The 26,902-nt window shown below is 47.4% G+C and overlaps 2 protein-coding genes across 4 annotated transcripts in view; one reads left to right on the top strand and one right to left on the bottom strand.

Annotated features, from left to right (window-relative positions):
* CHAF1A (chromatin assembly factor 1 subunit A) overlaps window positions 1–12,710 on the bottom strand; it is a 29,798-nt gene extending 17,088 nt beyond the window's left edge. Inside the window, exons 1-3 of one of the 2 annotated variants that reach the window (XM_082206310.1) lie at window positions 12,574–12,710; window positions 9,241–9,291; window positions 6,983–7,758 (exon numbers count right to left, since the gene is read on the bottom strand). In XM_082206310.1, coding sequence (XP_082062436.1) covers window positions 6,983–7,758; window positions 9,241–9,289 — 825 coding nt within the window. In that variant the 5' untranslated portion in view covers window positions 9,290–9,291; window positions 12,574–12,710. Of the gene's footprint in view, window positions 1–6,982; window positions 7,759–9,240; window positions 9,292–12,344; window positions 12,523–12,573 lie in introns of those variants that run through there. The other variant, XM_082206309.1, reaches the window with a different exon arrangement.
* Window positions 12,711–14,917: 2,207 nt separating this feature from the next.
* The window catches only part of SH3GL1 (SH3 domain containing GRB2 like 1, endophilin A2), a 52,265-nt gene continuing 40,280 nt past the window's right edge, over window positions 14,918–26,902 (top strand). Inside the window, exon 1 of one of the 2 annotated variants that reach the window (XM_082206608.1) lies at window positions 14,918–15,232. In XM_082206608.1, coding sequence (XP_082062734.1) covers window positions 15,188–15,232 — 45 coding nt within the window. In that variant the 5' untranslated portion in view covers window positions 14,918–15,187. The remainder of the gene's footprint in view (window positions 15,233–26,902) is intronic. The other variant, XM_082206607.1, reaches the window with a different exon arrangement.

Here is a 26,902-nt window from a genome sequence, read left to right on the forward strand (position 1 = left end):
TTCACGAGCAACTTCAGTACTCACTAAGTTCTTCGCCCCCCCCCCCCAATTTGTACTTCTGTAAAACTTGGGAGTTTCTTCAAGCCTGCTGATACCTCATCCTTGGCCCAAGACTGAAAAAGGAAGCAGTTGAGCATTGCTACTACATTTGACTGGAGTATTGGAAGTTAGATATCCAGGGAGTATCCAATGTTTGTCGAGACTAGAGTACAACACTGAAATTGACATTGCTAATTTAGGAACGTATAGTCGTACCTAGGTTGCTGAACGCCCTGGAACTCGTACATTTCGGCTCCCGAACGATCTAAAACTGGAAGTGAGTGTTCCAGTTTTCAAATGATTTTTGGAAGTCGAACATCTGGCACGGCTTCCAATTGGCTGCAGGAACTTCCTGCAGCCAATCAGAAGCCACACTTTGGTTTCTGAACGTTCTGGAAGTCGAACGGACTTCCGGAATGGATTCCATTCGACTTCCAAGGTACGATTGTACTCCAATTATGGCTAACGCTGGATACAGCAGTTTCCAAAATGTTGCACAGAACGTCTTCAGGCTTTTGACCCAGGAGCACGAAACATCCTATAATGGAAGCCATTTGTGCCACATGGTCTCCCTTCCAAACTCCTCTTGGTTCCTGCTTGCCCTGGCCTCCTCCCTCGTGTGAAATCACACACAGAGAGCAACCACCTAAGGCGAGCTAAAAAGCTCTCTTCAATACAGACAAACCTTGGGTTGTATTCAGCAATAGTCATACTCAGAAGAGATTCGTTCAAATTAATGGGCAAGAATAACTTATGTACATTAAATCTTCATTGGACAAAACCTGTTCCACTTTCCAGAAGCCATGAAGCTGAAAGTAAAAGCTGAGAAGCAGCTCTTGCATAAATTGATTGTTATGAAACACACATACACAAACTCACTCAAATTATCTTCCAAAATATACTTTCAAGGTGGGATGGAGTAAGATACAAAAGATGGCCAATCTTGCCCACCTAATTTACTATTATATTTATTGTGTATGATTATGTTACTCTGAGTGTTTCAGTACTGAGAAAGCACAGCTGATAGACCTACTGAATTGCATCTTAGGCTGTGTACGCACCACACATTTAAAGAGCATTGCTTTCCCCAAAGAATCCTGGGAACCATTGTTTACCCCCACAGAGCTACAATTCCCAGCACCCTCAACAAACTATCACTCCCAGGATTCTTTGGGGAAAGCCATGTGCTTCAAATGCATGCTCTGCATGTTATGTTATGTATATGGCTTTTTGGGAGAGATTTACCCTCTTTTTGCATAATACTCAGAGCCTCTACCAAAGGCGTCATGGACTTTGAAGAAGCACAAACTTGGGGTGAAAGGGAGAAACGAGCTGCAGGGGAACATCTCCCAGCCCTACCCGGAAGCACCAGGGATTGAACATGGGACCTTCTGCACATAAAGCAAGATGTTCTACCAATGAGTTATGGCCCTTTCCTGAGGGGCACTGAAAGAACAGGCATATGCAAGGATTGTGGAAAGCCACTTCAGCAGACAAGCCTTATAGGTTATGGAACGTCAGACGGCTGCAGTTCAGCTAAAAACTCTCCAGCTCCCAATATATTAGAATCAGGACTTCTGCGACAGCACTCGCTGGAATAGAGCACCAGTATACACACTCCTCTTTTTTGCTGCATATGAAAGCCATTGTGCGCTGGCACCCCCAGCACTTTCATCAATACAAAATGCCGGCACCCCCAAAAAACGTCAGTGCCTCCCATTAAGTTTCAGTAGGGCCTGGGAAGAAACTGTGCCTCATCCAAACAGCAGCAGCAGACAACTCACACCTTGCACTGCACACGTATTTCCCCAGAACAATAAAAAGAGGTGATCAGAATCAAAGTGTGTCCCAGATTCTTCTGTTTAAACATTATCCGGTGTTTCTCTAGAATGCCATCCTTCCCTGACCTAAAATTAAGCAATACCGGGGGTGGGGGTGTATTCTGGAGCCGCTCGATTATATCTGAATTGCTATATCTCCCCCACCTCACTTTTCTTGGGTTGGTTTCTTTTTTCAGGCCTTTACATCTCTCTACACGGGAGATTACCGTATTTTTCGCTCTATAACACGCACCTGACCATAACACGCACATCGTTTTTAGAGGAGGAAAACAACGGAAAAAACATTCTGAATGAAACAGTGGATGTATCATTTTTGTGCTTTATGCTGTGGCCACAGACATGTGCTCTGATGGTGAATTTGGGGTGACCCAATGCAAAAATCCTGAGAATCCATGTGGATCCATGCTTTGTAACCACATTTTTGCACCATTGCAGCCCCAGGCAACAGTGGGTGCGTGATTTGGGGGGGGCAGGCTGTAGCCATGGACATGCTATGTGCTCTGATGGTGAATTTGGGGTGACCCAATGCAAAGATCCTGAGGATCCATGTGGATCCATGCTTTGTAACCACATTTTAAGTGGGGAGGGAAGGAAAAACACAGAAGGGACAAGGAGCACGAGAGGGGTGTGCAGAGAAGCAGCTGGCTAAGAATGCAGGAGAGGGCTATAACGGGAGGGAGGAAAGGAAGGCAAAAGTTTTCCCCCACCCAAGCCAGCCAGCTCGTGCGCTCTCTCTCTCTCTCTCCCACCTGCATGTTTTCAGCAGCACCGGAGCACAGAGAGGAAGGAACGACACTCTGCTTTCCCCTCTTCTTGCCGGGAGGGGAGGGGCTTTCCCTGCTCTTTGTTCCGTTTCAGCAAACACAGCAAGGAAACAGAGAGGGTGGGCAGTAAGACCCTGAGGCAGAATGCAGGAAAGCAGCAACTTCCTCTTTTCAGGTTTCCCTTCTCGTGACTGCGCAATTTGATTTTTGCCTGATTTTTCGGCTCCAGGGACCACACAGTCGCTCAATAACACGCACAGACTTTTCCCCTTCCTTTTTAGGAGAAAAAATCTGCGTGTTATAGAGAGAAAAATACGGTAACCACATCTCCACTGCTCTGTGTAGGCCAAAACACACTTGGAAGTCTGCTGAAGCCCACCCCCCCACCCCGCTATATATGTCACAGCGAACACCCACGTTTCATTTTTTTTTCCATTTTACAGGATCTTTAGTAACAACGAATGGATGCTAATCACAAATACAGCATTAGGTACGCCCAGGGTGGATTTGATTTAAATCACGATTTAAATCACTAGTCAGTAAGACTTGATTTAAATCATTATTTTTTTACCGAAAGACTCAATCTTGCTAGTATAATCTTAATATTTACAACCAGATGAAGGTTTCATTTTTGGAATAATAAATATTCAGAGTAGTTTTTACAATTCTATCAAAAATTTCTGATTTGGTTATACTATTATAAATACATAGGCAGACAATTATGAAATTATTGTGTGGTTTAATAAGTTAACATCAGCAAGTTATGTTTGGACAATTTTCTGATGTACTTTATTGGAAGGGGAATTCCCCCCCACCTTAATATCAATTTATTTAACTAAAACAATAACATTATAGCATATGTATCCATGTTTGTTAACTGATGTGGTTAAACGGTTTTTTAAAAAAACAAAACAAAAACTGAGCAGACATGAAAAACTGAAAACAAATTCTTATTTCCTGATGAATAGCCTGTGGACTATAATGTAACTTAAATAGAAAACTAAATTTAGAGAGATTTCCCCTCCAAAATCATTTTATTTTAAAAATCCAATTTAAATTTAAAAAATCTGTATTAAATCAAAAAATCCAAAGTAAATAAAAAATCTGCTTTTTTTAATCATTAATTTTTATCCACCTTGGGTATGCCTGGCAATTTCTACGTTTTTAGCGTAACTTTATTAGGCACAAATAAGCATGCTAAATTAGATCACTCTGTTGGGCGCCAGAAAGCTTTCCAATAAAAGCTGAACTTTTTCCAGTGCAAATTAGCTGACTATGCATAGGAGACCACCCCCTCCATCCCATTTCATTGCTACTGTGCCCAGAGGAGACAGTTCCTGTCACACCAACACAGTTATTTTTGAAGGGTTTGGCACTCAGATGACTATTTCCAGCCTATAACATGTGGTGGCCAAAATTCCAACCAGTCAAAAAGAAGATCCAATAGAGTGAGTGTTAAATATATTTAGAACATGCCACTCCTTGCAAGACTTAGATTTCCACTTTGTATCTCAGCCAGCAGACTCTAATTCCCAACCTATGCTACCAATCAATCACTTAAGCCACATTCTAATAGCAACTTAAAACCCAAATATTTCCCTTTTCTAGTGATCTTTAGTTCTGAGAGCCTGCAGGTGAATGTTACCTAATCATCTGAAGTTGTACCTTTTTAAAAAAGTGTGCTCGGGTGAGGAGAGACACCTCCATTTTTTTTACTTTCTTTAACCAGACCTTCCCCCTGATTCTGATCAGGCTGCACAGCCATGCGAAATCAGAAACATTGTATGCTCTTGTTCAGAATCAAGGATACAGTAACTTCAAGCTAAGCTAAGGTTAGCCAGCTGCCACTCCCATGGAGCAGCTGTACAGTACAGTGGTACCTTGGTTTACGAACTTAATCCATTCTGCAAGTTCGTTCTTAAACCAAAGCGCTCTTAAACCAAGGCGTGCTTTCCCATAGCAGTGGGGGACCCAATTTACAAATGGAACACACTCAACAGGTTCTGCTTCCAAGGCAAAGTTCACAAACCAAAACACCTACTTCCGGGGTTGAATCCAAGTTGTTCATAAACTAAGCTGTTCTTAAACCAAGGTACCACTGTATTTGACAATTGGCGGCTAAAGTAAGAAGTCTGCCCACAATTTTCACTTTTAAGGAGAGGAAGATAGCAATGAAAAGTTTAAAGGGTAAAGGGACCCCTGACCCCACGACTGGTCCAGTCGTGACCGACTCTGGGGTTGTGGCGCTCATCTTGCTTTACTGGCCGAGGGAGCCGGCGTACAGCATGTGGCCAGCAGGACTAAGCCACCTCTGGTGAACCAGAGCAGCGCACGGAAACGCCGTTTACCTTCCCGCTGGAGTGGTACCCATTTATCTACTTGCACTTTGACGTGCTTTCGAACTGCTAGGTTGGCAGGAGCAGGGACCGAGCAATGGGAGCTCACCTCGTCGCGGGGATTCGAACCGCCGACCTTCTGATCAGCAAGTCCTAGGCTCTGTGGTTTAACCCACAGCGCCACCCGCGTCCCTACGTTTAGAGCATGGCATATTTCATGCTTTGGTGCGATGTCTTTCTTGCTTTTGTATGCTTAGTAGTGAGCTGGGCATTCACACGCTTGCTCCCTAAGTCAGATCCTTAGTAGACATGAGTTTACAACATCATAGAACTGTAGAGCCAGAAGGGACTATGAGGGAATGCAGGAATCTTTCACCCAACCTGGGGCTTGAACCCAGGAACCTGTAATTAAGAATCTAAAAACCCTGGGACAAACTGTCCATGGCCCTCTGGCAGCGATGGTGGCTCATTTACCAGAAGTAATGTACTTAGTGTTAACTCTGGAAGTGCATATACTTGATTCTGGCCAAACCTAAGCCTCCTAGAACAAAATATACATAGAAGATTCTAACTGCTCAGGATGCAAGTATCCCCCTCCCCCTGCAAAAAACCCCAACCCACTGACAAAAAAAGAGAAGTACCGTATTTTTCGCCCTATAGGACATTTTTCCCCTCCAAAAATGAAGGGGAAATGTGGGTGCATCCTATGGGGCGAATACAGGCTTCAGGAAGCTCTGCGCAACCCTCTGGAGCCCGGCGCCAAGCCACGCCGGGCTCCAGAGGGTTGCGCAGAGCTGCCTGCATTCCGAAGCCTTGGGCGCGCTGAAGCTCCCGGGCTCCGCACAGCTGTCCGCAAGCCTGGGGAGACTGGCGTGGCTCCCTAGGCTTGCGGATAGCAGGCTGTGCTGGGGGCTGGGGTTGGGGGAAGCTCGGGCTTCCCCTGTGCCAGCCCTGTGCCGGGGGGGGGGAATACATTTTTTTTCTTTATTTCTCCCCCAAAAAAACTAGGTGCGTCCTATAGGGCGGTGTGTCCTATGGGGCAAAAAATACGGTATGTAACATAGCTTTTAGAAGTCACTGTACAATGTGGAAACCAGTGTTTGAAGCTGAACTCCTGAGGGAGAACCTGATAGGGAAAGACGTATGACAGGCACGTCCAACTCCCAAGAGACTGTGATCTAATCCCAGTGCAAAAGAAACAGGCAGTGATCTATCCATTGTCATTGGAGGGAGGAGAAGCGTGCGGTTTTTGGGGGGAGGATTGCCAAGAGTTGTTGGTTTTTTTTGGGGGGGGGGAATTGACCCGACTCTTTTAGCTTTTTTGGCGGGGGGGGGGGCGCTCAGCCAAAACTCCAGCACTAAAGCGCATGCAGCACTAAGGAAAAGATTACCGTATTTTTTGCTCAATAAGACTCAATTTTTCCCTCCTAAAAAGTAAGGGGAAATGTGTGTGCATCTTACGGAGCGAACACAGGCTGCGCAGCTATCCCAGAAGCCAAAACAGCAAGAGGGATTGCTGCTTTCACTGCGCAGCGATCCCTCTTGCTGTTCTGGCTTCTGAGATTCAGAATTTTTTTTCTTGTTTTCCTCCTCCAAAAACTAGGTGCGTCTTGTGGTCTGGTGCGTCTTATAGAGCGAAAAATACGGTACTTTCGCTTTCCACCTTGCCCGGCTTTCAATGCTGCTGCCGCGCCGATGGAGGGACCTATCACCAGGGGCCGAATCATTCCTTGCCCATGATCGACCACGGTTCCATGATCTACCAGGAACACCCCGGGGATCTACCTGTCAATTGCAGTCGACCGGTTGGACATGTCTGACGTAGGAGATACGACAGACGAGGACTGTAAAGGCACCAAAACTGGAGTAAATTAAATGGGCAGAGAGAGGACACTTGAGAGATGAACATGTGGATAAGGCAGCAACAGGAAGCTGGGAAAGAGAAGATCTTGCTAAGGAACATTTACCACCTTTATTGCTTCTATCTCAACACATACTATACCTTTCCAACAGGTGTTGAAGCAGCCATCGGACTAATATTGTCCTTGCATCCTTGTACACGCAGGGATTCAGGTGAACTGGTAAGGGAGGCGGAACTTAACGAGGAATTTGTATAATCCTTGCTCTCTCCAGGACAAGACTCAATTGTCTCATTTCCAGAAGACAGGCTCCTTTCCAAAGGTGAAGCTTGTGGAGATCTGGCCGTCATGATATCCTCCAGGACAATGATGGGCATTTTCCTTTCAAATATGACATTACTGTGTTTGCTTTCTGTAGTACTATTGGTTTCTGTTTTGGTCAACACCATATCTGATAATTCATCCTCATCTGGTGTAACTGGGCAAGTTGCCATCAGAACATCCACAGGGGTATTACAAACAGGCTTTTGTGAACCAGATTGGGCTTCCGTTTCCTCGTGAGTTTTCTCTACAGGAGCCGCTACTTTGTTCGATTTGCAGTGGTCTGTGTCAGTATCACTCAGTCTGTGGTTGGAATCCTCTGTCAAGTCTATGAAGGGCAACTGACTTGTGCTATTTTTTGTGCTTTTCTGCACAAAGTTATCTAACGGGCCCTTGCCATTAATAAGTTTTGGAACAAATTGTGTCTCGGTTTCCTCATGGCAGCTGTTCTCCACATTGTCCGGTAACGGATGTGACAAACCAGGACAGGGCGTGTTTTGATCAAAGACATTTTGAGAGTTCCTGCCTCTTTTGACTCCTGGGTTTCCATCAAGTTTCTCCTTTGGTATGGGATTCAAACGCTTGAAAGGCAATCGTGCTGGAATAGGAAAAAAAGAAGCAGATGAAGAATGGTAGCTTACAATTTTGGGCAAGGTAAAAAAAGAGGCAAGTGATCTAACATATGGATGTATTTTTCCCAATAAAAGTACATATTTAAGAAAGCAGGATCTGTGCACCCAAGCTTACTAAATAACACCCATTTGCAACGGGGGGGGGGGGGTGGTGGTAAGAAGGAAGAGGCCTTGGAGATAACCTGGCCCAGCCCCCTATGCAATTACAACATCCCTGATAGATGCTAAACCTCTGCTTAAATAGCTGCAGTGAAGAACAGCCCCCATCTCCCAAGGCAGACTATTCCTGTATCAAACATCTCTTACTGTTAGGAAGTTTATGTTTTTAAATCAAAACTGTCTGCAGACCCCTTTGGTAACAAGCAACAAATGTTTAATACCACGAATAACAATTTCCTCCTGATGTTTAGCCAAATTCTACGTTTTTGCAATTTTCATTCATTAACTCTAGCCCTGCCCTGTAGACCAGGGGCCAGCAAACTTTTCCTGCAGGGGGCCAGTCCACTGTCCCTCAGACCTTGTAGGGGGCCAGACTGTATTTTGAAAAAAAAATGAACAAATTCCTATGCCCCACAAATAACCCAGAGATGCATTTTAAATAAAAGCACACATTCTACTCATGTAAAAACACGCAGATTCCCTGACTGTCCGCGGGCTGGATTTAGAAGGTGATTGGGCCAGATCTGGCCCCTGGGCCTTAGTTTGCCTACCCATGCTGTAGACTATAGAGCCACAGGGAAGAAGCCTGCTCTGTACATGCAACAGCGTGGTGTAGTTCAAAGATACTACACCACGTGTCCCTTAAGACGCTGTTGGGCTCTCAGCTTCTATCAGCCCAACAACCAGCATGGCCAATGGTGAGGGATGAAGGAGGGACACAAGTTCCTCATCCCAGGTGCAGGCGATAGGTTAGGACTGGGAAGAACCAGGTTCAAAGATCACAAATAGATCACTGGGTGACTTTCAGCCTAACCCAACCCATAAAGTTGCTGTGTGGATAAGAGCAAATGCAGCCATGTACCCCACCCTGAGCTCATGGATGGGATAAAACATGCAGCCAAAAACTGAATAAAAATGCAACTCTCATCATTCAAACAGGAAACAAAGGTGGCGACATGTCAAGGTGGGCCTGAGATGACAGAAAAATACTTTTTCTTGCAAAAATTGTAACCATTCACAAATACAACAAGTAGAATCATACTCCAAATATATGTACGACAGGCAAATATTGTAGCAAAACACCATTGCTTTCCCTCAGATTAAATCAATATTGTATTCCTGGAAATGTAGCATTCTGAGTTCAAAGGTTTATGTATAGTATCACACTTAATTATAAAGAACTCTAACAAGCCTGAAGGAAAAGAGTTTAGCAAGTCTGTGCCATGCAGAAAAAATAGCCTGGGCTGAAAATGAGTCAGGGTTTTTTGTTTTTGCATGAAACGGGTTACCTTGTATCAGTTTCCGGGCTGGAACCGCTGATTTATCTTGACACTCCATAGCTGTCAATGGAAGACAATCAATTTAATTATAAACTGCATTTGATGAAGGCGTTTACGGAAAAGGTTTATGAAAACAATCTATAAACACAATAGTCTTAAAATATTGAAAAATGTAGTGTTGCAACAAATAATTCAACATTTCATTGGAAACATCAAACATGCGCATGAACTGAAAGCTTCCCTAATTATTAGGCATCTAGGGTTGCATCCAATTACATGCAATTCAGAGCAGACCCACTGATATTAATAGGACTACGTTCCTCACTTCTATTTAACTTCCCACAGAACTGGAGAGGCTTGGCGGGTCTAATTAGGCTGATGGGCCAGAAACTCTCCATTGCCACTGTACTCCACTGATTCCACAGGGGTGACCAGTACCCTTTTCCCACACCCAACTCTCATTGCAAGTTACCAGTTGTTCCCTGTGTTCCCTCCCAGCCTTCTTCCTTGGATCCCACGCAGACCCAATCACTCCTCAAACCACAAGTCCTACTCCATCACTATTCCACCCTCTCCCCTCTCCACTAACACCCAGGTGTGGGGAACCTTTGCGGACACGGCCGAACCACACCTCCCATCAGACGCAGAAAACACAGCCTCAGATTATGAGAGGTGCAATTTGGCAACATCTGGAGGGACAAAGGCACCCAATGCCAACATTAACCTTTTCAATATTTTTGACAGCGTCAGTTCTCCAAGCGTGTCCCTTTACCTTTAAGCCTGCATATCACTGACTTCCTTGCAAGTCCAAACATAGTGTCTTTCCAATCCACCACCCTCATTCCTACAGCAGTCAACTAGATGCCAACATGCCCTTCTTGATATTTTGGCCGGATGTTTACTTGCACCCCATTGCCAAGTTAACAAAAAATGCAGCCCACATGCCAGTTTTAAGACTGCGCTGCGTAATGGCTTGTGGTGCTAGAACAATATACCAACACATGGGTGCTTTACATTAACATATATGGTGCATATTCGTGCGTGATCACCGCCAAACATTAACCCTGCTTCCTCAGCAACAACATTGGTTGCCAAACGAAGGAATGCTCTAATGAAAGAGGTCCACCTTATGCCTTGTGACAGCCCCACCCCCCTATAGCTGTGATGATTCAAGGTGAGTATAGCAGGGGGCTTTCATCAAGGGACTCCCCTCCCTTTATAATTCAAGCTCTGGGAGTCACCTGCCATGGCCCATCCACACTTGCTGGACCCAGGCTCTCCTTCCTTAAACCTGCCTCAATTTCCTCCCTGCCTCAGTTTCTCTCAGGCGGCAATATGTTCTCCATTTCCCGTTTCCCTCCCTTGGGATCCCCCTCCAAAAGCTCCATTTCGAGAGCCACAGAACTGTATAGTTGGAAGGGACCCCGGGGGTCATCCAGTCCAGCCCCCTTGCAGTGCAAAAATCTCAGCTAAAGCATCCCTGACAGAGGGCTCCGTCCAACCTCTGCTTGAAAACCTGAAACATAAATATATCCCTGCCTCCCTTCTCCACCCCCCCAAAAGTGTTTCCCTCTGACACCCACACCAACTCATGTCTGCCCCCCACAACAGCTCCCTTGGCCCTGCCTCAGTTTCCCTCCCCAGCAGCCTGTAAGATATCCCCCCTCCCTCTCTACTGCAGCGCCTCAGTTCCCCCTCTGAAAGCCTGCAGTTCCCCCTCTGAAAGCCTGCACAGCCTGCAGCCAGTGGTTAGAGAACATGGGTGTGCAATTATTGTAGAATTGTATAGAGTTGGAAGGGAACCCAGGGGTCATCCAGCCCAACCCCCTTGCAGCCCACCCATAAGTGATTTCCCTGTCCCTCCCTCCTTGCTGCAACGCCTAAAGTTTCCCCTCTGAATCCCTGCAGAGCCAGTGGCTAGAGAACATGGGTGTGCAGTTATCGTAGAATCGTATAGAGTTGGAAGGGACCCTCAGGGGTCATCCAGTCCAACCCCCTGCATGCAGGAGTTTCGGCCAAAGCACCCCTGGCAGATGACCCCATTCAAGCTCTGCTTGGAAACCTCAGACATAAGCATATCTCTGCTTTGCTTCTCCCCCCATCAAAAAAATTCCCAATTATCGTAGAATTGTGTGTAGAGTTGGAAGGGACCCCCAGGGGTCATCCAGCCCAACCCCCTGAAATGCAGGAGTCTCAGCCAAAGCATCCCTGGCAGATGACCCCATCCAACCTCTGCTTGGAAACCTCTGACATAAACATATCTCTACAGTGGTACCTCGAGTTAAGTACCGAATTCGTTCCGGAGGTCCGTCCTGAACCTGAAACTGTTCTTAACCTGAAGCAGCACTTTAGCTAATGGGGCCTCCTGCTGCCGCTGGAGCACGATTTCTGTTCTCATCCTGAAGGTTCTTAACCCAAGGTACTATTTCTGGGTTAGCGGAGTCTGTAACCTGAAGCGTATGTAAACTGAAGCGTACGTAACCCGAGGTACCACTGTGCAGGGAAAGAAAGTCTGTAACCTGAAGCGTACGTAACCCGAGGTACCACTGTGCAGGGAAAGAAAGTCTGTAACCTGAAGCGTACGTAACCTGAGGTACCACTGTGCAGGGAAAGAAAGTCTGTAACCTGAAGCGTATGTAACCCGAGGTACCCCTGTACTTCGCTTCTTCCCCCCCAACCCCATCAAAAGAAAAGCTTTTTTTCCAATTATCGTAGAATTGGAAGGGACCCCCAGGGGTCATCCAGCCCAACCCCCAGCAGCCCATAAGACATTCCCTCCCTCTTGCTCTGCAGAACCATCCTACCCCCCCTACCCCCCCTCAGGATGACAATTATTTCCCCCCCCCCGCAATATATCCACCTCAGCAGCCACGACGTGCCTCAGTCCCCCCTCAGGAACCACCTTAATACTCGCAGCGTGACACACACACACAACCAACCCCCCACCCCTTTTCCCGCTTCGGTTCCCCCTCAGGACAATATCTCCCCCAACCCCCCATATAAACCCACGACCCTCCTTCCCCGACCTGCCTCAGTTTCCCCTCCCCTCGAGCCCTCCCCCCCCCCTCACGAAGGGTCGCGCGGGGCCTATCTTATTTCCCCCCCTCTCTCACCTGCTACAAAGTTTTCCCTCAGGACTGAGGGAAGAAGAAGAGGAGGGAAAGGCCTCTCGCGCGCGGGAGAGAGAGAGAGGCCGAGCCGGGCTCCCCCTCACGAGAACCGCGGGGGGGGGAGGAGGAGGGGGCGCGCGCGCGTCCCCGAGGCACGCTCCCGCGCCTGCCCCCCCTCTCAAATACCTCACAGGGGTAAGGAAAAAAACCGCCACACAAAGCCGTCCGTTCCCCGCGACGGCGGCTTTTTGTCCCCTCCGGCACCCCGTCCGGCTCCCGCTTCCCTCGCGCCCGCTCGTATTTGGCGGGATCTCGGGAGGACGTCGCGCTCCGGCGCCCTGATTGGGCGGGACGCCGCGCCCCCACGTGACTTGGGTTTCCTTTCTCTTTTCTTCCCCCCCCCCCCGCCTTCATCAGGCTCGCGGAGGAATGTAAGCGGACTCTCGCGACAAGAAGGACGGGGAAGGGTCCCGGACGCGCATGCGCGGGTCGCTCCGCTTAGGCACGCCCCCTGGCCACGCCTCCACGCCCGCCAGGCCCAACGTCTTCTCGCATGGACCCCCACCCCTCCCGCGTAGAGGCAGCGTGGGAAAAATATGGCTAGTTCTCGCGATAACCGACGGGGAACGTGACGCATGCGCCTCTGGTTCATTCATAAAGATAAAATCAGAGGCGCGAGATTAGAGGGTCAGCTCTCGGGTCTAGTGCAAAAGCTGTAGTAGTAGTAATAGTAGTAACAGTTATTATTATTATTATTATTATTATTATTATTATTATTATTATTATTATTATTATTTTATTTATACCCCCAATCATTATCTTCATTAATTATTAATTATTAATTATTAATATAGATTATTAATAATAAATAGTTATTACCATTATAAATAATTATAAATAATAATAATTTTTATTAATTAAAAATAATTGTTGTTGTTTTCATCTATACCCCGCCGTTTTCCCTGACACGGGCTCAAGGCGGCTTAAAGAGAAAATAAGAACAACTGAAACAATAATTCAACAACAAGGGAGGCTCACATTTCTCAGAATGCCCGGATTTTGATAATTATTTTAAAACATGTAATGCCTTTTTATTCTGTTTTTCTATGGTTTTTAAAATAACAACTGTTACTACTGCTACTGCTAATAATAATAATATGATTGTGAACTGATTTTAGAATGTATTTCAATTAACTGACTGTGATTTTATGTAAATTGTGCTAGTTTTACTGTTGTTAGCAGCTCTGAGCCCGGCTTTGGCTGGGGAGGGTGGGATATAAACAAAATTTTATTATCAATAATAATAAATAACTTATAATAACAATATAATAACAATAGTAATAATAATAGTAATAATAGTAAAAATAGTAAAAATAATAAAAATAATAATAATAATAATAATAATAATAATAATAATAATAATAAATTATGAGAAATCAATAATATATTAATATAATAGATAATATTATTATTATGGCGCCGTCCACCGGGAAATAAATATAACTCGTATCTAACTCGTGCACGTTCTCCCAAGGGATGATGGGAGTTGTAGTTCAGAACGACCAGGCGCGGGAGGAGGCGGCGGCTACTACTGTAATACATCTCGATCCGAAGCTTCCTGCAAAGGAAGACAGGGGGCGCTCTGGCCCCGCTCTTTGAAGCGCGGGATGGGCGTGGCCGCGGCGGTGACGCGCTTTCGTCCCCGGCGCTCTATCCCGCCCGCCTCTATGGTTGGAAGCGTGGAGACCGGACCTCACTCTCTCCCCCTCATTTCCACACTTTTCTTTCCGGCGGAGAGGCGCGTATCCCTCCGCCGGCCTGCGCGCCTGCGCGTTAGGGGGGGTGGCGGAAGGGAAGCGCCGAGGGGAGCCAGAGAGCGAGCTCAGCCCGAGGCTGGATGTTTCCCCCTCCACCCCGTGTCCTCCCCGTTCCTCTTCCCCGGCTGTTCCTCCGACCTGCCTCCTCTCCGCCTTTCGGGGGTGGGCGCGGGGATTACTTTGTGTGTCCGTCCGCCGTCTGAACCTGTCAGTCCTTGTCCTCCTTTCTGTCTCATTCCTCTCGCCTCCCTCTCTTGAAGCCTCCTTTTTTAAAACAACAAGAACCAAAAAAGAAAAAAAAAACATTCCCCTTCAGCCAAGCCTGGCCTCTCCTCCCTTTCCCTCTCTCTTCCTCAGGGACTACTTTTCCTCCCTTCCTCTTCCTCACTGAGGACTAGCCCCTTGAACCTCCCAAACTGCCCAGGAGCTGCTGTGTCAACTGTCTCTGCCTGTCTATCCCTTCCTTTCTGTCTCCTTGCACTCATTTGTATCTCAGAAGCGTCTCTTGCTTTTCAATTTTCATTTTTATTAGCCTTTCAGCTGACACTTTTGTCTTTCTCTGTGTCATTTTGGGGGGGGGGTCTCTCTCTTTCTTCGTGCCAGGCACAGATTCTGTGTGTCCCCCTTTTTTCTGCCTCTTGTCTCCTTGCACTCATTTGTATCTCAGAAGCGCCTCTTGCTTTTCAATTTTCATTTTTATTAGCCTTTCAGCTGACACTTTTGTCTTTCTCTGTCTCATTTTTTTGGGGGGGTCTCTCTCTTTCTTCGTGCCAGGCACAGATTCTGTGTGTCCCCCTTTTTTCTGCCTCTTGGGACTGGGCTTAGTCTTCCCTTCGCCTCCGCCTGCTAACTTAACCAGTGGCCTCTTTATTTCAGGGGCTGGGGTCTGGCCCCCCACGCTTCCACCAACCTCTGTGCCTCAAATCATATAGCCCCCGGGGGCACCTGCCTGCACCCCTTTTCCCTCTGCCTCTTGTTTGTTTTCCCCTCCGCTGTGAGCTAGTTTTTCAGTAACTACAAGGAGGCACCATGTCTGTGGCCGGGTTAAAGAAGCAATTCTACAAAGCCAGCCAGGTGAGAAAAGCAATCGTGTCTGTCTTATCTTTTTGGAAGAAAGAGTGGGGAGAGGGGTTGCACAGATGAGCTACAGGTGAGATTGCCTCTGGTCTAATTTTTAAAAAATATAATTTCTAAAAATTAATTTTCAATTACAACCCAATAACAGCCTCATCATAACAATACCAAATTATAAAACAATTACTAATACCAAACATTCAAATACCGAATTATATAATTTAGGTGCTCCCCCCCCCCCGGCGTGTGGCTTGATGGTTTTCTTTATTTCTGCATTCCAAAATCTTACTAATGTCAATTGCATTCCGGTCAAAATAACAACCCCTTCTACAACAACGGCGGTGTTAATAACATCGTGTTGGCACGTTAAATGATTTATAGAGCTACAAGTGAGGCACTCAAATGATATCCTTCCTGTGTGTGGCAACCTAAGGTCTAATTCTTGATCCATCTTCCTTTTTAATGTCAGCCTTCCTCCCTCTCCCCCCCCCCCATTATGATGGTTCTTATTATTATTGCTAGTTGAAAACAGTTGGGTACCGAGTTTTGAGGCCGCTTGGAACAGTGCAACTCTTGACTCACAGGTCTTCTCTGGAGCAAGGCAGGTGGATTGAGGAAGGTGTGTTGGCCCTGGTTGTCATGAGCAAGCATTGCATCACCATAGCAGCTACACTGGTACGGTGCCCTCTCAGTGGTTGGAAATGGAGTGGGGCAGCAGCTGCCTAATTCCAGGACATCCACTGTTGGGTCAGCACCGCTGAACCAGCATTGGCCGGAAAGCGCATTTGAACAAAATGCCGAAAACCCTGAGCCCAAGGGCAACATTTCGGGTTGGCTCGTTGCTTCGTGGCAGAAAAGGGTTTTGTTATTCATGGCTTCGTGAGGTGGAATACCAGTTGCTTGGAATAAAAGGTGGGCAGAGTGCTGTTGTGCCCAGGTCTCGCTTGTGGGGCTCCCCTATGCCATATCTAGGTGTGTCCTTATTATGTTCTTGTGCGGCACCGGTTTGGGGTTACCGTATTTTTTGCTCTATAAGACTCACTTTTCCCCTTCTAAAAAGTAAGGGGAAATGTGTGTGCGTCTTATGGAGCGAATGCAGGCTGCGCAGCTGTCCCAGAAGCCAGAACAGCAAGAGGGATTGCTGCTTTCGCTGCGCAGCGATCCCTCTTGCTGTTCTGGCTTCTGAGATTCAGAATATTTTTTTTCTTGTTTTCCTCCTCCAAAAACTAGGTGCGTCTTGTGGTCTGGTGCATCTTATAGAGCAAAAAATACAGTTGGGTAGATTGCGCAGAATCTCTCTTTGTAACGGCTTTGCTTGGCTGGCGTGGCGAGGAACCATCACCTGTAGGCAACTAGAAACAGGTTGCGCTTCGCAGATATTTCTCCTTGCAAGGGCGTGGGGGCAGCTGCTGGCAGCCTGGTAGATTCCAGGTGAAGGAAGACGCACACACACACCTGTTGCTGCCACCACCCCTCTTCTGACCACAGGAATAGAGCAGCTCGGAGCTGGATTCCCCCCCCACCTGCCCCTGCAGCCAGGTGCCCCTGGCTTAATAGACTGCAATATAGAGTAAGCATAACTTTCATATGCCGTGGGAAACCCCAAAAATGGTGCAATTTGCTTTGTTCGGTTTATCGTGGTTATCTGGAGCAGAACACACAATATCGCCGCGGAATGCCTGTATTTGCCTGCAGTACCTGAAGCACCGCCTCTCCCTATATAAACCAATCCGGACTCTGCATTCGTCATCCGAGGTCCTTCTTTCTGTGCCTCCTCCACATGTGGTCTGGAGGGTGGCAACACAAGAACAGGGCCTCTCCTGTGGTGGCTCCCCATTTGTGGAATGCTTCACCTTCATTGTATATTGTAGGCACCAGGTGAAAACGGTCCTCTTCAACCAGGCATGTGGATGATTAATATTCTACGGCAGGGTTTCCCTGCAACTTGGGTCCCCAGCTGTTTTGGGAACTACAACTCCCATCATCCCTAGCTAACAGGACCAGTGGTCAGGGATGGTGGGAATTGTAGTCCAAAAACAGCTGGAGACCCAAGCTTGGGAAACTTTGCTCTACTTTTAAATGTGTCTGAGGGAAGCGGGGGCGTTATTGCTTTGTTTCGCTTATTTTCATGCTTTTATCCTCTACAGTGGCACCTTGGTTGTCAAACTTAATCCATTCTGGAGTCTGTTCGACTCCAGGAACAGTTCGGAAACCAAAGCGCAGCTTCCAATTGGCTGCAGGAGCTTCCAGCACTCCATCGGAAGCTGCGGGCGCCTCACTGGACGTTTGCCTTCTGAAAAATGTTCGCAAACCGGAACACTCCTTTCCGGCTTTGCGGTGTTTGGGAGCCAATTTGTTCGGGAGCCAAGCCATTTGACAACCAAGGTACCACTGTAGATTGCTCTACGAACCGCCCTGAGATCTTATGATGAAATCTGGTATATAAATCTAAGAAATAATGATAATATATACACAAATGAGCATGTGCAAGTGGCTTGTGGCTTTTGTTGAGTTCTGTGCTGGTCTGAATTATGAGCTTTTTTAAAATAATAATAATAATAATACAGTGTTGTGGGAGTTCTTTTTAATGTGCAAAGTTCTAGAGTACAGTGGTGCCTCGCAAGACGAAAAGAATCCGTTCTGTGATTCTCTTCGTCTAGCGTTTTTTTCGTCTTGCGAAGCAAGCCCATTGACGGATTAGCGGATTAGCGCTATTAGCGGCTTTTAGCGGCTTATCTGCTGATCGGATCAGCTGACAAGCGGCTTAGCGGCTTAGAAAAAGAGGGGGGAAGGAAAAAAAACCCGCAGGAACTCGCAAGACATTGTCGTCTTGCGAAGCAAGCCCATAGGAAATTCGTTTTGCGAAGCACCTCCAAAACTGAAAACTCTTTCGTCTAGCGAGTTTTCCGTCTTGCGAGGCATTCGTCTTGCAGGGCACCACTGTGTGTATATATATATATATATATTCCTGTATCTGTGGTGAATTTGGGATGGGACTGTAAATCAGAGACAGAACATGTCTAGGGACATCTGGGAAAGACTCCTGGTCTGAATTCCTGGAGAGACGCCAGGCATCGTTGAGGTATAAGAACGGACAGAGTCGTGTGCTCCTAAAATGATCAGAATAGCACAAAGAGGGACAATCGCATGGGACAAGCCAGGATTTTTTTCGTGGCGGGGGGGGAGCCTTTTGTTGGGGGGGGGCAGAACTTCAGTTTGCTATGTATTTTTATTGATTTGGGGGGGGGGTTGTCAACAGTACATGACAAAAATAATCCTCCTGTTGAGCAAGACAAAACCAAGCAAACCATGGAAGTCTGCAAAAATATGTAAATATACACACAAGGGAGTTGGAGTCCAGCAACTTCTTGACACGTTCTGTAAGACAGCTTGGGTTACTAATTACTTTGAATAAGATGCATAATTAGTACACCGGTGGGAGAGGTTCCTATACTTGCAAGGGACATGGGTGGCGCTGTGGTCTAACCCACTGAGCCTCTTGGGCTTGCCGATCCGAAGGTCGGCGGTTCGAATCCCCGCGACGGGGTGAGCTCCCGTTGCTCAGTCCCTGCTCCTGCCAACCTAGCAGTTTGAAAGCACACCAGCGCAAGTAGATAAATAGGTACCACTCTGGTGGGAAGGTAAATGGCATTTCTGCGCGTTCTGGCTTCTGTCACGGTGTCCCGTTGCGCCAGAAGCGGTTTAGTCCTGCTGGCCACATGACCCGGAAAGCTGTCTGTGGACAAACGCCGGCTCCCTCGGCCTGAAAGCGAGATAATCGCCGCAACCCCATAGTCGCCTGGACTTAACCATCCAGGGGTCCTTTACTATACTTACAGAAACTCAGCAAGGTATGCAGAGGTGTTTTTTTTTAAAAAAAAATGCAAATTAGAAGAAAAGATCCACACCGGACATCCTTGTCCAATGAAAAGTGAGCATTCTCTGCCCTCCCTTCTGGCTCCAGAAGTGTCGTTGTGGGGATGGGGGCGGCGGAAATGGTGGTGGAGATTGGATTGCTTGAGCCCTAGCAGCTTATAGTATTGCTGTGAAGGAGGGTGGGGATGTACTGCAACAATTTGTTGCAGTTCCTCCTTGTATGTGTATTCCCCGCCCCCGTTCATGGGTTCTGGGTAGCTATTGTTATAAGTAACTGAATGGGCCTGTGTGCTACATCTGTGTGCATTTGTGTGGGGCGGAGGGGGAATAATAATGTCCATTTGTCTTGTGCTGGCACCATGCCTACACTTATTAATATAAACTGTATTGAAATGTGCAAGGTTGTCATAGTTCAAAATCCATATTTTTTTTAAGGTGTGGCAGGATCGGGCTCCCCGCTTTCGCTCCAGCCACAAAGTACAGTCCCTTCTGGCCACAGAAGAATTGTAAACTTGCATGCATTATCGGTACTGGGTAGGGTGGGGACGATGATGATACGATAGCACATTTCTAGCGAACCGCTCTGGTTGCACAGAGAGGAATCAAAAGCCCTTTTCAGAGCACACATCTGTCAAACCCAACTGAGCTGAGAAATGCAGCGTTCTTGCAACATGCCAATTTGCAAGTTTGCAGCCCCCCTCCCAAGCCACCGCAGGATGGGGAATGTATTATTCCGTCCAGGGCCTAGAAAATATCCCCAACCCTTGCGAGATAGCGTCTTGACGTCTCCACCCTCTGGAGGTGAATGCTTGGGGCAATCACTGGATCCTGACGGTTTTCATAAGCTAGCAACACGTCCTGTAGAAATCTATCCGTTCTGTTTTCATCTGCACAATCAGAACGAATTTCAGGAACCAAAATGCTTTTTTCTGAGCAAGAGCGGTGGGCAACATTGCAGTGGTACCTCAGCTTAAGTACTTAATTCGTTCTGGAGGTCCGTTCTTAACCTGAAACACCACTTTAGCTAATGGGGCCTCCTGCTGCCACCGCACCTCCGGAGCACGATTTCTGTTCTCATCCTGAAGCAAAGTTCTTAACCCGAGGTACTATTTCTGGGTTAGCGGAGTCTGTAACCTGAAGCTGTCTGTCACCTGAAGTGTATGTAACCCGAGGTACCACTGCATAGCTAACTCTTGTCACTTGTCTTCACTTACTCCCCCCTCCCGCCCTGCTCACAGTTGTGAAGAATATTCCTACGTTATTAATGGTCCGAGTCACCATTAAGAAAAAATAGGTCGGAATGGCCCAATATATGTGTGTGGACTGTCCCTGGATCTTCCTTAAGTTCTCAGAGTTCTTAACCTAGCTCAAGTTTCGCCAGCTAGCCAGATGTTTAATTAATAATCAATCAAAGTCAGTCCGTTGCTTGAAAAATAAAGACATCAGAACCGCCTTGCCCCAAAATGGCAACTATGCAATTCGTTTTGGCGACTGTAACCTTGGTTTAAGGAGCCATTTGGCACCTAGCTTACCGTATTTTTTGCTCTATAAGACTCACTTTTTCCCTCCTAAAAAGTAAGGGGAAGCATGTGTGCGTCTTATGGAGCGAATGCAGGCTGCGCAGCTATCCCAGAAGCCAGAACAGCAAGAGGGATCGCTGCTTTCACTGCGCAGCGATCCCTCTTGCTGTTCTGGCTTCTGAGATTCAGAATATTTTTTCCCCTTGTTTTCCTTCTCCAAAAACTAGGTGCGTCTTGTGGTCTGGTGCGTCTTATAGAGCGAAAGATACGGTATATACCTGACTTTCTTACACTGCACAGTTGCAATTACAGTGATATCTCAGGTTAAGTACTTAATTCATTCTGGAGGTCCGTTCTTAACCTGAAACTGTTCTTAACCTGAAGCACCACTTTAGCTAATGGGGCCTCCCATTGCCTCCGGAGCTCGATTTCTGTTCTCATCCTGAAGCAAAGTTCTTAACCCAAGGTACTATTTCTGGTATTTGACCTAACTGTGGGAGGCAGTGGAAGACAGGAGTGCCTGGCGTGCTCTGGTCCATGGGGTCACAAAGAGTCGGACACGACTAAACGACTAAACAACAACAATTATTTCTCGGTTAGCAGAGTCTGTAACCTGAAGCGTATGTAACCTGAGGTACCACTGTAGAAGATTTGTAACATTTGTGCAGTGGCCAAAGAAATTGTTAGCCTTGTACCCATCACTTGGTAATTCTGATTTCTAAGAGAACAGAAATAAAAATCTGCAGTATTTGAGAAAAATTCAGCCTGCCATATAGATTCGAAATAGCATTCAGTTTTCTCCGGATGTAGGAGAAACCTGTTCCTTGATTTGGCTATGGAACCTTAAAGAGGTGTTCCAATTCGTAATGACTATATGTATATGAATATACATGCATGCGTGACATATATACCGCACACTACAGTCGCTGAAAAAAATTAAAATAGGCCCGCAACAAATGAAGTCACCAGCTATTTTGGTCTCGGATCTGATTCATAACAAAGTTGATTCATTCTCTCCCACGCCCCCACCATAAATTGAGCACGGTTTTAATTGCAAAGATGGAGTTTGTTTGCGGCTGGCCTCCTCTTTTCACCGACTCTCGAGTCAAATCCCCAGGAACCATTCGATAATACTTGGTAGTTTTAAACACTCCTCCCTTAGGGATGGATCAGGCCCTTAATATTTGTATAAAGATAAAGGGACCCCTGACCATTAGGTCCAGTCGCGGCCGACTCTGGTGTTGCGGCGCTCGTCTCGCATTATTGGCCGAGGGAGCAACAGCCCCCATGCCCATTTCTTAGGCACTATACAAATATTATGGGATGCTGGTGGCGCTGTGGGTTAAACCACAGAGCCTAGGACTTGCCGATCAGAAGGTCGGCAGTTCAAATCCCCGGGACTGGGTGAGCTCCCGTTGCTCGGTCCCTGCTCCTGCCAACCTAGCAGTTCGAAAGCACGTCAAAGTGCAAGTAGATAAATAGGTACCACTCCGGCGGGAAGGTAAACGGCATTTCCGTGCGCTGCTCTGGTTCGCCAGAAGCGGCTTAGTCATGCTGGCCACATGACCAGCTCCCTCGGCCAATAAATGCCGGCTCCCTCGGCCAATAATGCGAAATGAGCGCCGCACCCCAGAGTTGTCCGTGACTGGACCTAATGGTCAGGGGTCCCTTTACCTTTTTGAGGACCACAGTTGGCGTGCGGCTGGTTTGAATCCCAGAACTGCAGTTGAGAGGGATCATAAGGGTCATCAATTCCTGTGGGAATCTTTTGCCCGACGACCCTGGGATTAAAGAGCCTCGTGCTCGATATTGGACTGAACTATTTATACCCATCAATGCATCAAATAGTTGCATCGCCTGAGAAAATACAGAGCATGTAGATCTTGGATAACGTCGCGCACGGACAAATTGGAAACGCCGCGAGCGTGCGATAAATGGCCGTTCAAACACAGCCTAGGAGTCTGAAGTGCCTTGCTGCAAAACTCGCTTCAAGATTCGTTTCGGGGTCTTGTTGTGGCCGCCGGCTGAGAATAAATCAGCTCTCTGTGTTGTTAACCGCGATAGCGCATAAGGAGCAGCATGATTCTGAACCGGAGGATTGGTTACTGACGCTGTACTGACTGGAAGCAGCACCCCAGCGTTTCCTGGCTTGGCCTTGAGGTCTTCTGCATGCAAAGCAGATGTCCTGTCACCCAGCTATTTCTCTCGGACCCCTGCCCTGTGCTGTATCTAGTTCACCTTTCCTTCTGCTCCTCCGCATGGGGTGGAGAGAGCGAACAGATGGCTGTTCATTGTTATCCTGCCATCTTCCTCCTCCGTTGCAATTTGCTGCCGGTTGTGCATATCTTAAAACCATCTGTCCCTTTCTCTCGGCGCCGGGAACTTTTTATCCGTTCCGTTGGTCTCGGTGCATTTGTACTGGCAAGCGCTCTGAGAGTATCTGTGTGCTTGCACCAGGGGGGGGTTTTGGGCGGGGGGAGATCCTTCTGGAGGCCCAGCTTGCAAGCCTCCTTGCTTCAACGTGAGACTTTCTTGGGCAGTTTCCTGGTTCTGCGCTGGCTGCGGGAAGAACTTGCAGATATTTGCGGCTTGGGAAACAGAGGAAGTGGTGACATCGTTGCGCTGAGAATCGTGGTTCAGAGAAGACTCAGGCAAGGCAGGGGCAAAGAGGTGCTTCTCATTTTCAGTCAGCAAGTTGTCTGATTAAAGAGTCGCGTTGCCATAAAAGCACAGATAAAAACTCAGATATAAAAGCTGCTCTCCAAATGGCACCTTGAACCTAGGGTGCAGTCGCCACAACGAAACGTTGGAGGATGGATGGCGGCTAACCGATTGAGGTTGAATCTTGACAAGACAGAAGTACTGTTTTTGGGAGACAGGGAGCGGGTGGGTGTGGGGGATTCCCTGGTCCTGAATGGGGTAACTGTGCCCCTGAAGGACCAGGTACACAGCCTGGAAGTGGTTTTGGACTCACAGCTGTCCATGGAGGCGCAGGTTAACTCTGTGTCCAGGGCAGCTGTCTACCAGCTCCATCTGGTACGCAGGCTGACACCCTCCCTGCCCATGGACTTTCTCGCCAGAGTGGTGCATGCTCTGGTTATCTCCCGCATGGACTTCTGCAATGCACTCTCCGTGGGGCTATCTTTGAAGGTAACCCAGAAACTGCAATTAATCCAGAATGCGGCAGCTAGACTGGTGACTGGGAGTGGCCGCCGGGACCACATAACATCAGTTCTGAGAGATCTGCATTGGCTCACAGGATGTTTCCGAGCACTCCTCCAGAAAACTCACTGGGTGACCTTAGAGCTAGTTGCAGCCTCTTAAGCTACCTCGCAGGGGTGTTGGGATTACCTGTGGGGGGGTGGACCATGTGCTTCTTGCAGAAAAAGGTTGGAGATGTTGTCGTTGTTGTTTAGTCGTGTCCGCCTCTTCGTGACCCCCTGGACCAGAGCACGCCAGGCACTCCTGTCTTCCACTGCCTCGTGCAGTTTGGTCAAACTCATGCTGGCAGCTTTAAGAACACTGCCTCCGTCGTCCCCTTCTCCTTGTGCCCTCCATCTTTCCCAACATCAGGGTCTTTTCTGGGAGTCTTCTCTTCCCATGAGGTGGCCAAAGTCTTGGAGCCTCAGCTTCACAATCTGTCCTTCCAGTGAGCACTCAGGGCTGGTTTCCTTCAGAATGGAGAGGTTTGATCTTCTTGCAGTCCATGGGACTCTCAAGAATCTCCTCCAGCACCAGAATTCAAAAGCATCCATTCTAATTCCTCTTCATGGATCGCTGCCTTGCCATGGCGAAGGGGCTTGAATAACTCAGAGAAGATATGAACTATGCCGAGCAGAGCACCCAAGATGGGAGATAAAATGCAATAAACGAGCTCTTCTGCTCACCTGCCTAAGGAAGCTGGAGGGGCCAGCCAGCTGGAAATGTCAGTCGCCAACGTAGCATCCAGATATCTCCGCATGTTTGCAGTTGGACCTGCGCCAGTCACAAAACGCGCCTGGCTAATTTCTAACACTGGTGGCGGGAAAGGGGTTTATCTGGGAGGCAAGGCTGGCCGTACCATACAGCAGGGAGATGTCGGCCGATGGGGTCAAGGAGGATAACGCATGGCCTGCACAGAACCACATTTCTGCTTTGGCAACGATTGCGTCGTCTCACCCAACTTGTTAGAGCTCTTTATTGAGTTCAGAACTCCTCTCCCTGCTGCTTAAGTCCTAAACAATTAGATGAGGCCTTCGCTGACTTTTGAAGCAGTTACTCAACAGATACTCTTCCTTCCCCGCTCCACTTCCTGGACTTTGTGTGGAGCGTTGACAAAAAAAACCTCGTAGAGGGGTGGAGAAGTCATTTATATTGAACAAAGCCCTCTCAACTGCTTCCACACCTGCAGAACCGGCAGGAAATCGGTGTTAGAAATTAGCCAGGCGCGTTTTGCGATTGGTGCGCGTCCAGTTGCAACCACCTGGAGATCTCTGGGTGCTTAGAGAAGGAGCTGAAACGTTTTCCTTGAAGCTTGAATTTGTTTCATTCTAGATTGTTTGAATGGATGTTTGAATGTGTTGTAAAACGCTTTGAGAAGGGACGCGGGTGGCGCTGTGGGTTAAACCACAGAGCCTAGGAATTGCTGATCAGAAGGTCGGCGGTTCGAATCCCCGCGACGGGGTGAGCTCCCGTTGCTCGGTCCCTGCTCCTGCCAACCTAGCAATTTGAAAGCACACCAGTGTAAGTAGATAAATAGGTACCACTCCGGCGGGAAGATAAATGGCATTTCCGTGCGCTGCTCTGGTTCGCCAGAAGCGGTTTAGTCCTGCTGGCCACATGACCCGGAAGCTGTACGCCGGCTCCCTCAGCCAATAAAGCGAGATGAGCGCTGCAACCCCAGAGTCGGCCACGACTGGACCTAATGGTCAGGGGTCCCTTTACCTTTTTAAAAGAGTAGGGGGACATTTTCTCTCCTGTAGACCTTGACTCAGCTCTTTATTACTTTGGGGAAAGAGTCTGACCTGGTCCCCTCTGCCTATCTTTCCATCTATGACTCTGTCCTTTCTCCTTACCAAACGTGCACTTGGTGTCAAGGATGCAACTGAGAAAGAGGGTGAGCTTCCTTTCACTCGGCCTGTTTCCTGTTCTAAACATGGCATGGGAAAGGAACTAGGCTAAAGGCGAACACATCCTCCCAGCTAGCTGTTGGGTGCTGCAATTCCCTTGGCAAGGAGAGATGGAAAAGTTGCAAGCAGGCAGGCAGGCAGACCTGGTCCTGCCTGGGTGGAGCTGCTCTCTGCAACTTAGGGCTCTCGCCTCCGGTATCGGCTCAACTCGGCATGGAAGCTGCAGGCAGCCACTCAGGAAATACTCGGTGCGCCAGATTCCTGGAAGTCTTAAGAGGCTGATTCACACCGCCACCTGATCCCCACTGGAACCCGTGGTTTTTTAAATTCGGTGTTTACATTTGCAGGGTGTCGTGAGCTGCATGAGGTGTTCTTCTTCGTGGGGCTGCCTCCGAAGGTGGCCTGGAAGCTTCAGCAGTTGCAAAATTCAATGGCCAGGCTGCTCACCAGGGCAAAATGGCGTGAACACGTAGCCCCAAGCTTGGCCCGACTGCACTGGCTGCCAGCTAGCTCCCAGGCCCAATTCAACGAGCTGGTTTTTTTTAATATAATATTTTATTAGGTTTTATCAATAGAAAAGTTTAGAAAGATACAAAATACAAAAAAAGATACAAAATACAAAAATACAGACATTAAACACAAAGAAAGAAAAAGAAAAAACACATATAAAAGAAAAACAAAAATTCCCTCTTTCTTAATTTCTCATCTTTAGTTAACTTATTTTCCTGACTTCCTCAGGTCTCCCATTTTTGTATCCCTTTTAGAAATTGGTTCAGCAAATTCATGTCCTATTAGTTTATCTATTATTAATCCCACCTTACATTTTACCTTGTTGCTAGAACCCCTTCAATTCATTTCAATGTCATCAGCATTCAAAAATTTTACAATATTTCTGCAAATAGGTTTTAAATTTCCTCCAATCTTCTTCCACCGACTCTTCTCCCTGGTCTCGGATTCTGCCAGTCATTTCCGCCATCTCCATATAGCCTATTAGTTGCATCTGCCATTCTTCCAAGGTGGGTTCAATGAGCTGGTTTTGACCTATAAAGCCTTAAATGGCTCAAGACCTCTCCCTGTATGAACCAAGCCAGACCCTGCAATCATCACCCAAGGCCCTTCTTCGGGTGTCCCTTCCGCAAAAGGTCGGCAACACAAGAACGGGGCCT

This window comes from Podarcis vaucheri, assembly GCF_965113315.1.
Source record: "Podarcis vaucheri genome assembly, chromosome: 18".
NCBI classification, from domain to species: Eukaryota; Metazoa; Chordata; class Lepidosauria; order Squamata; family Lacertidae; genus Podarcis; species Podarcis vaucheri.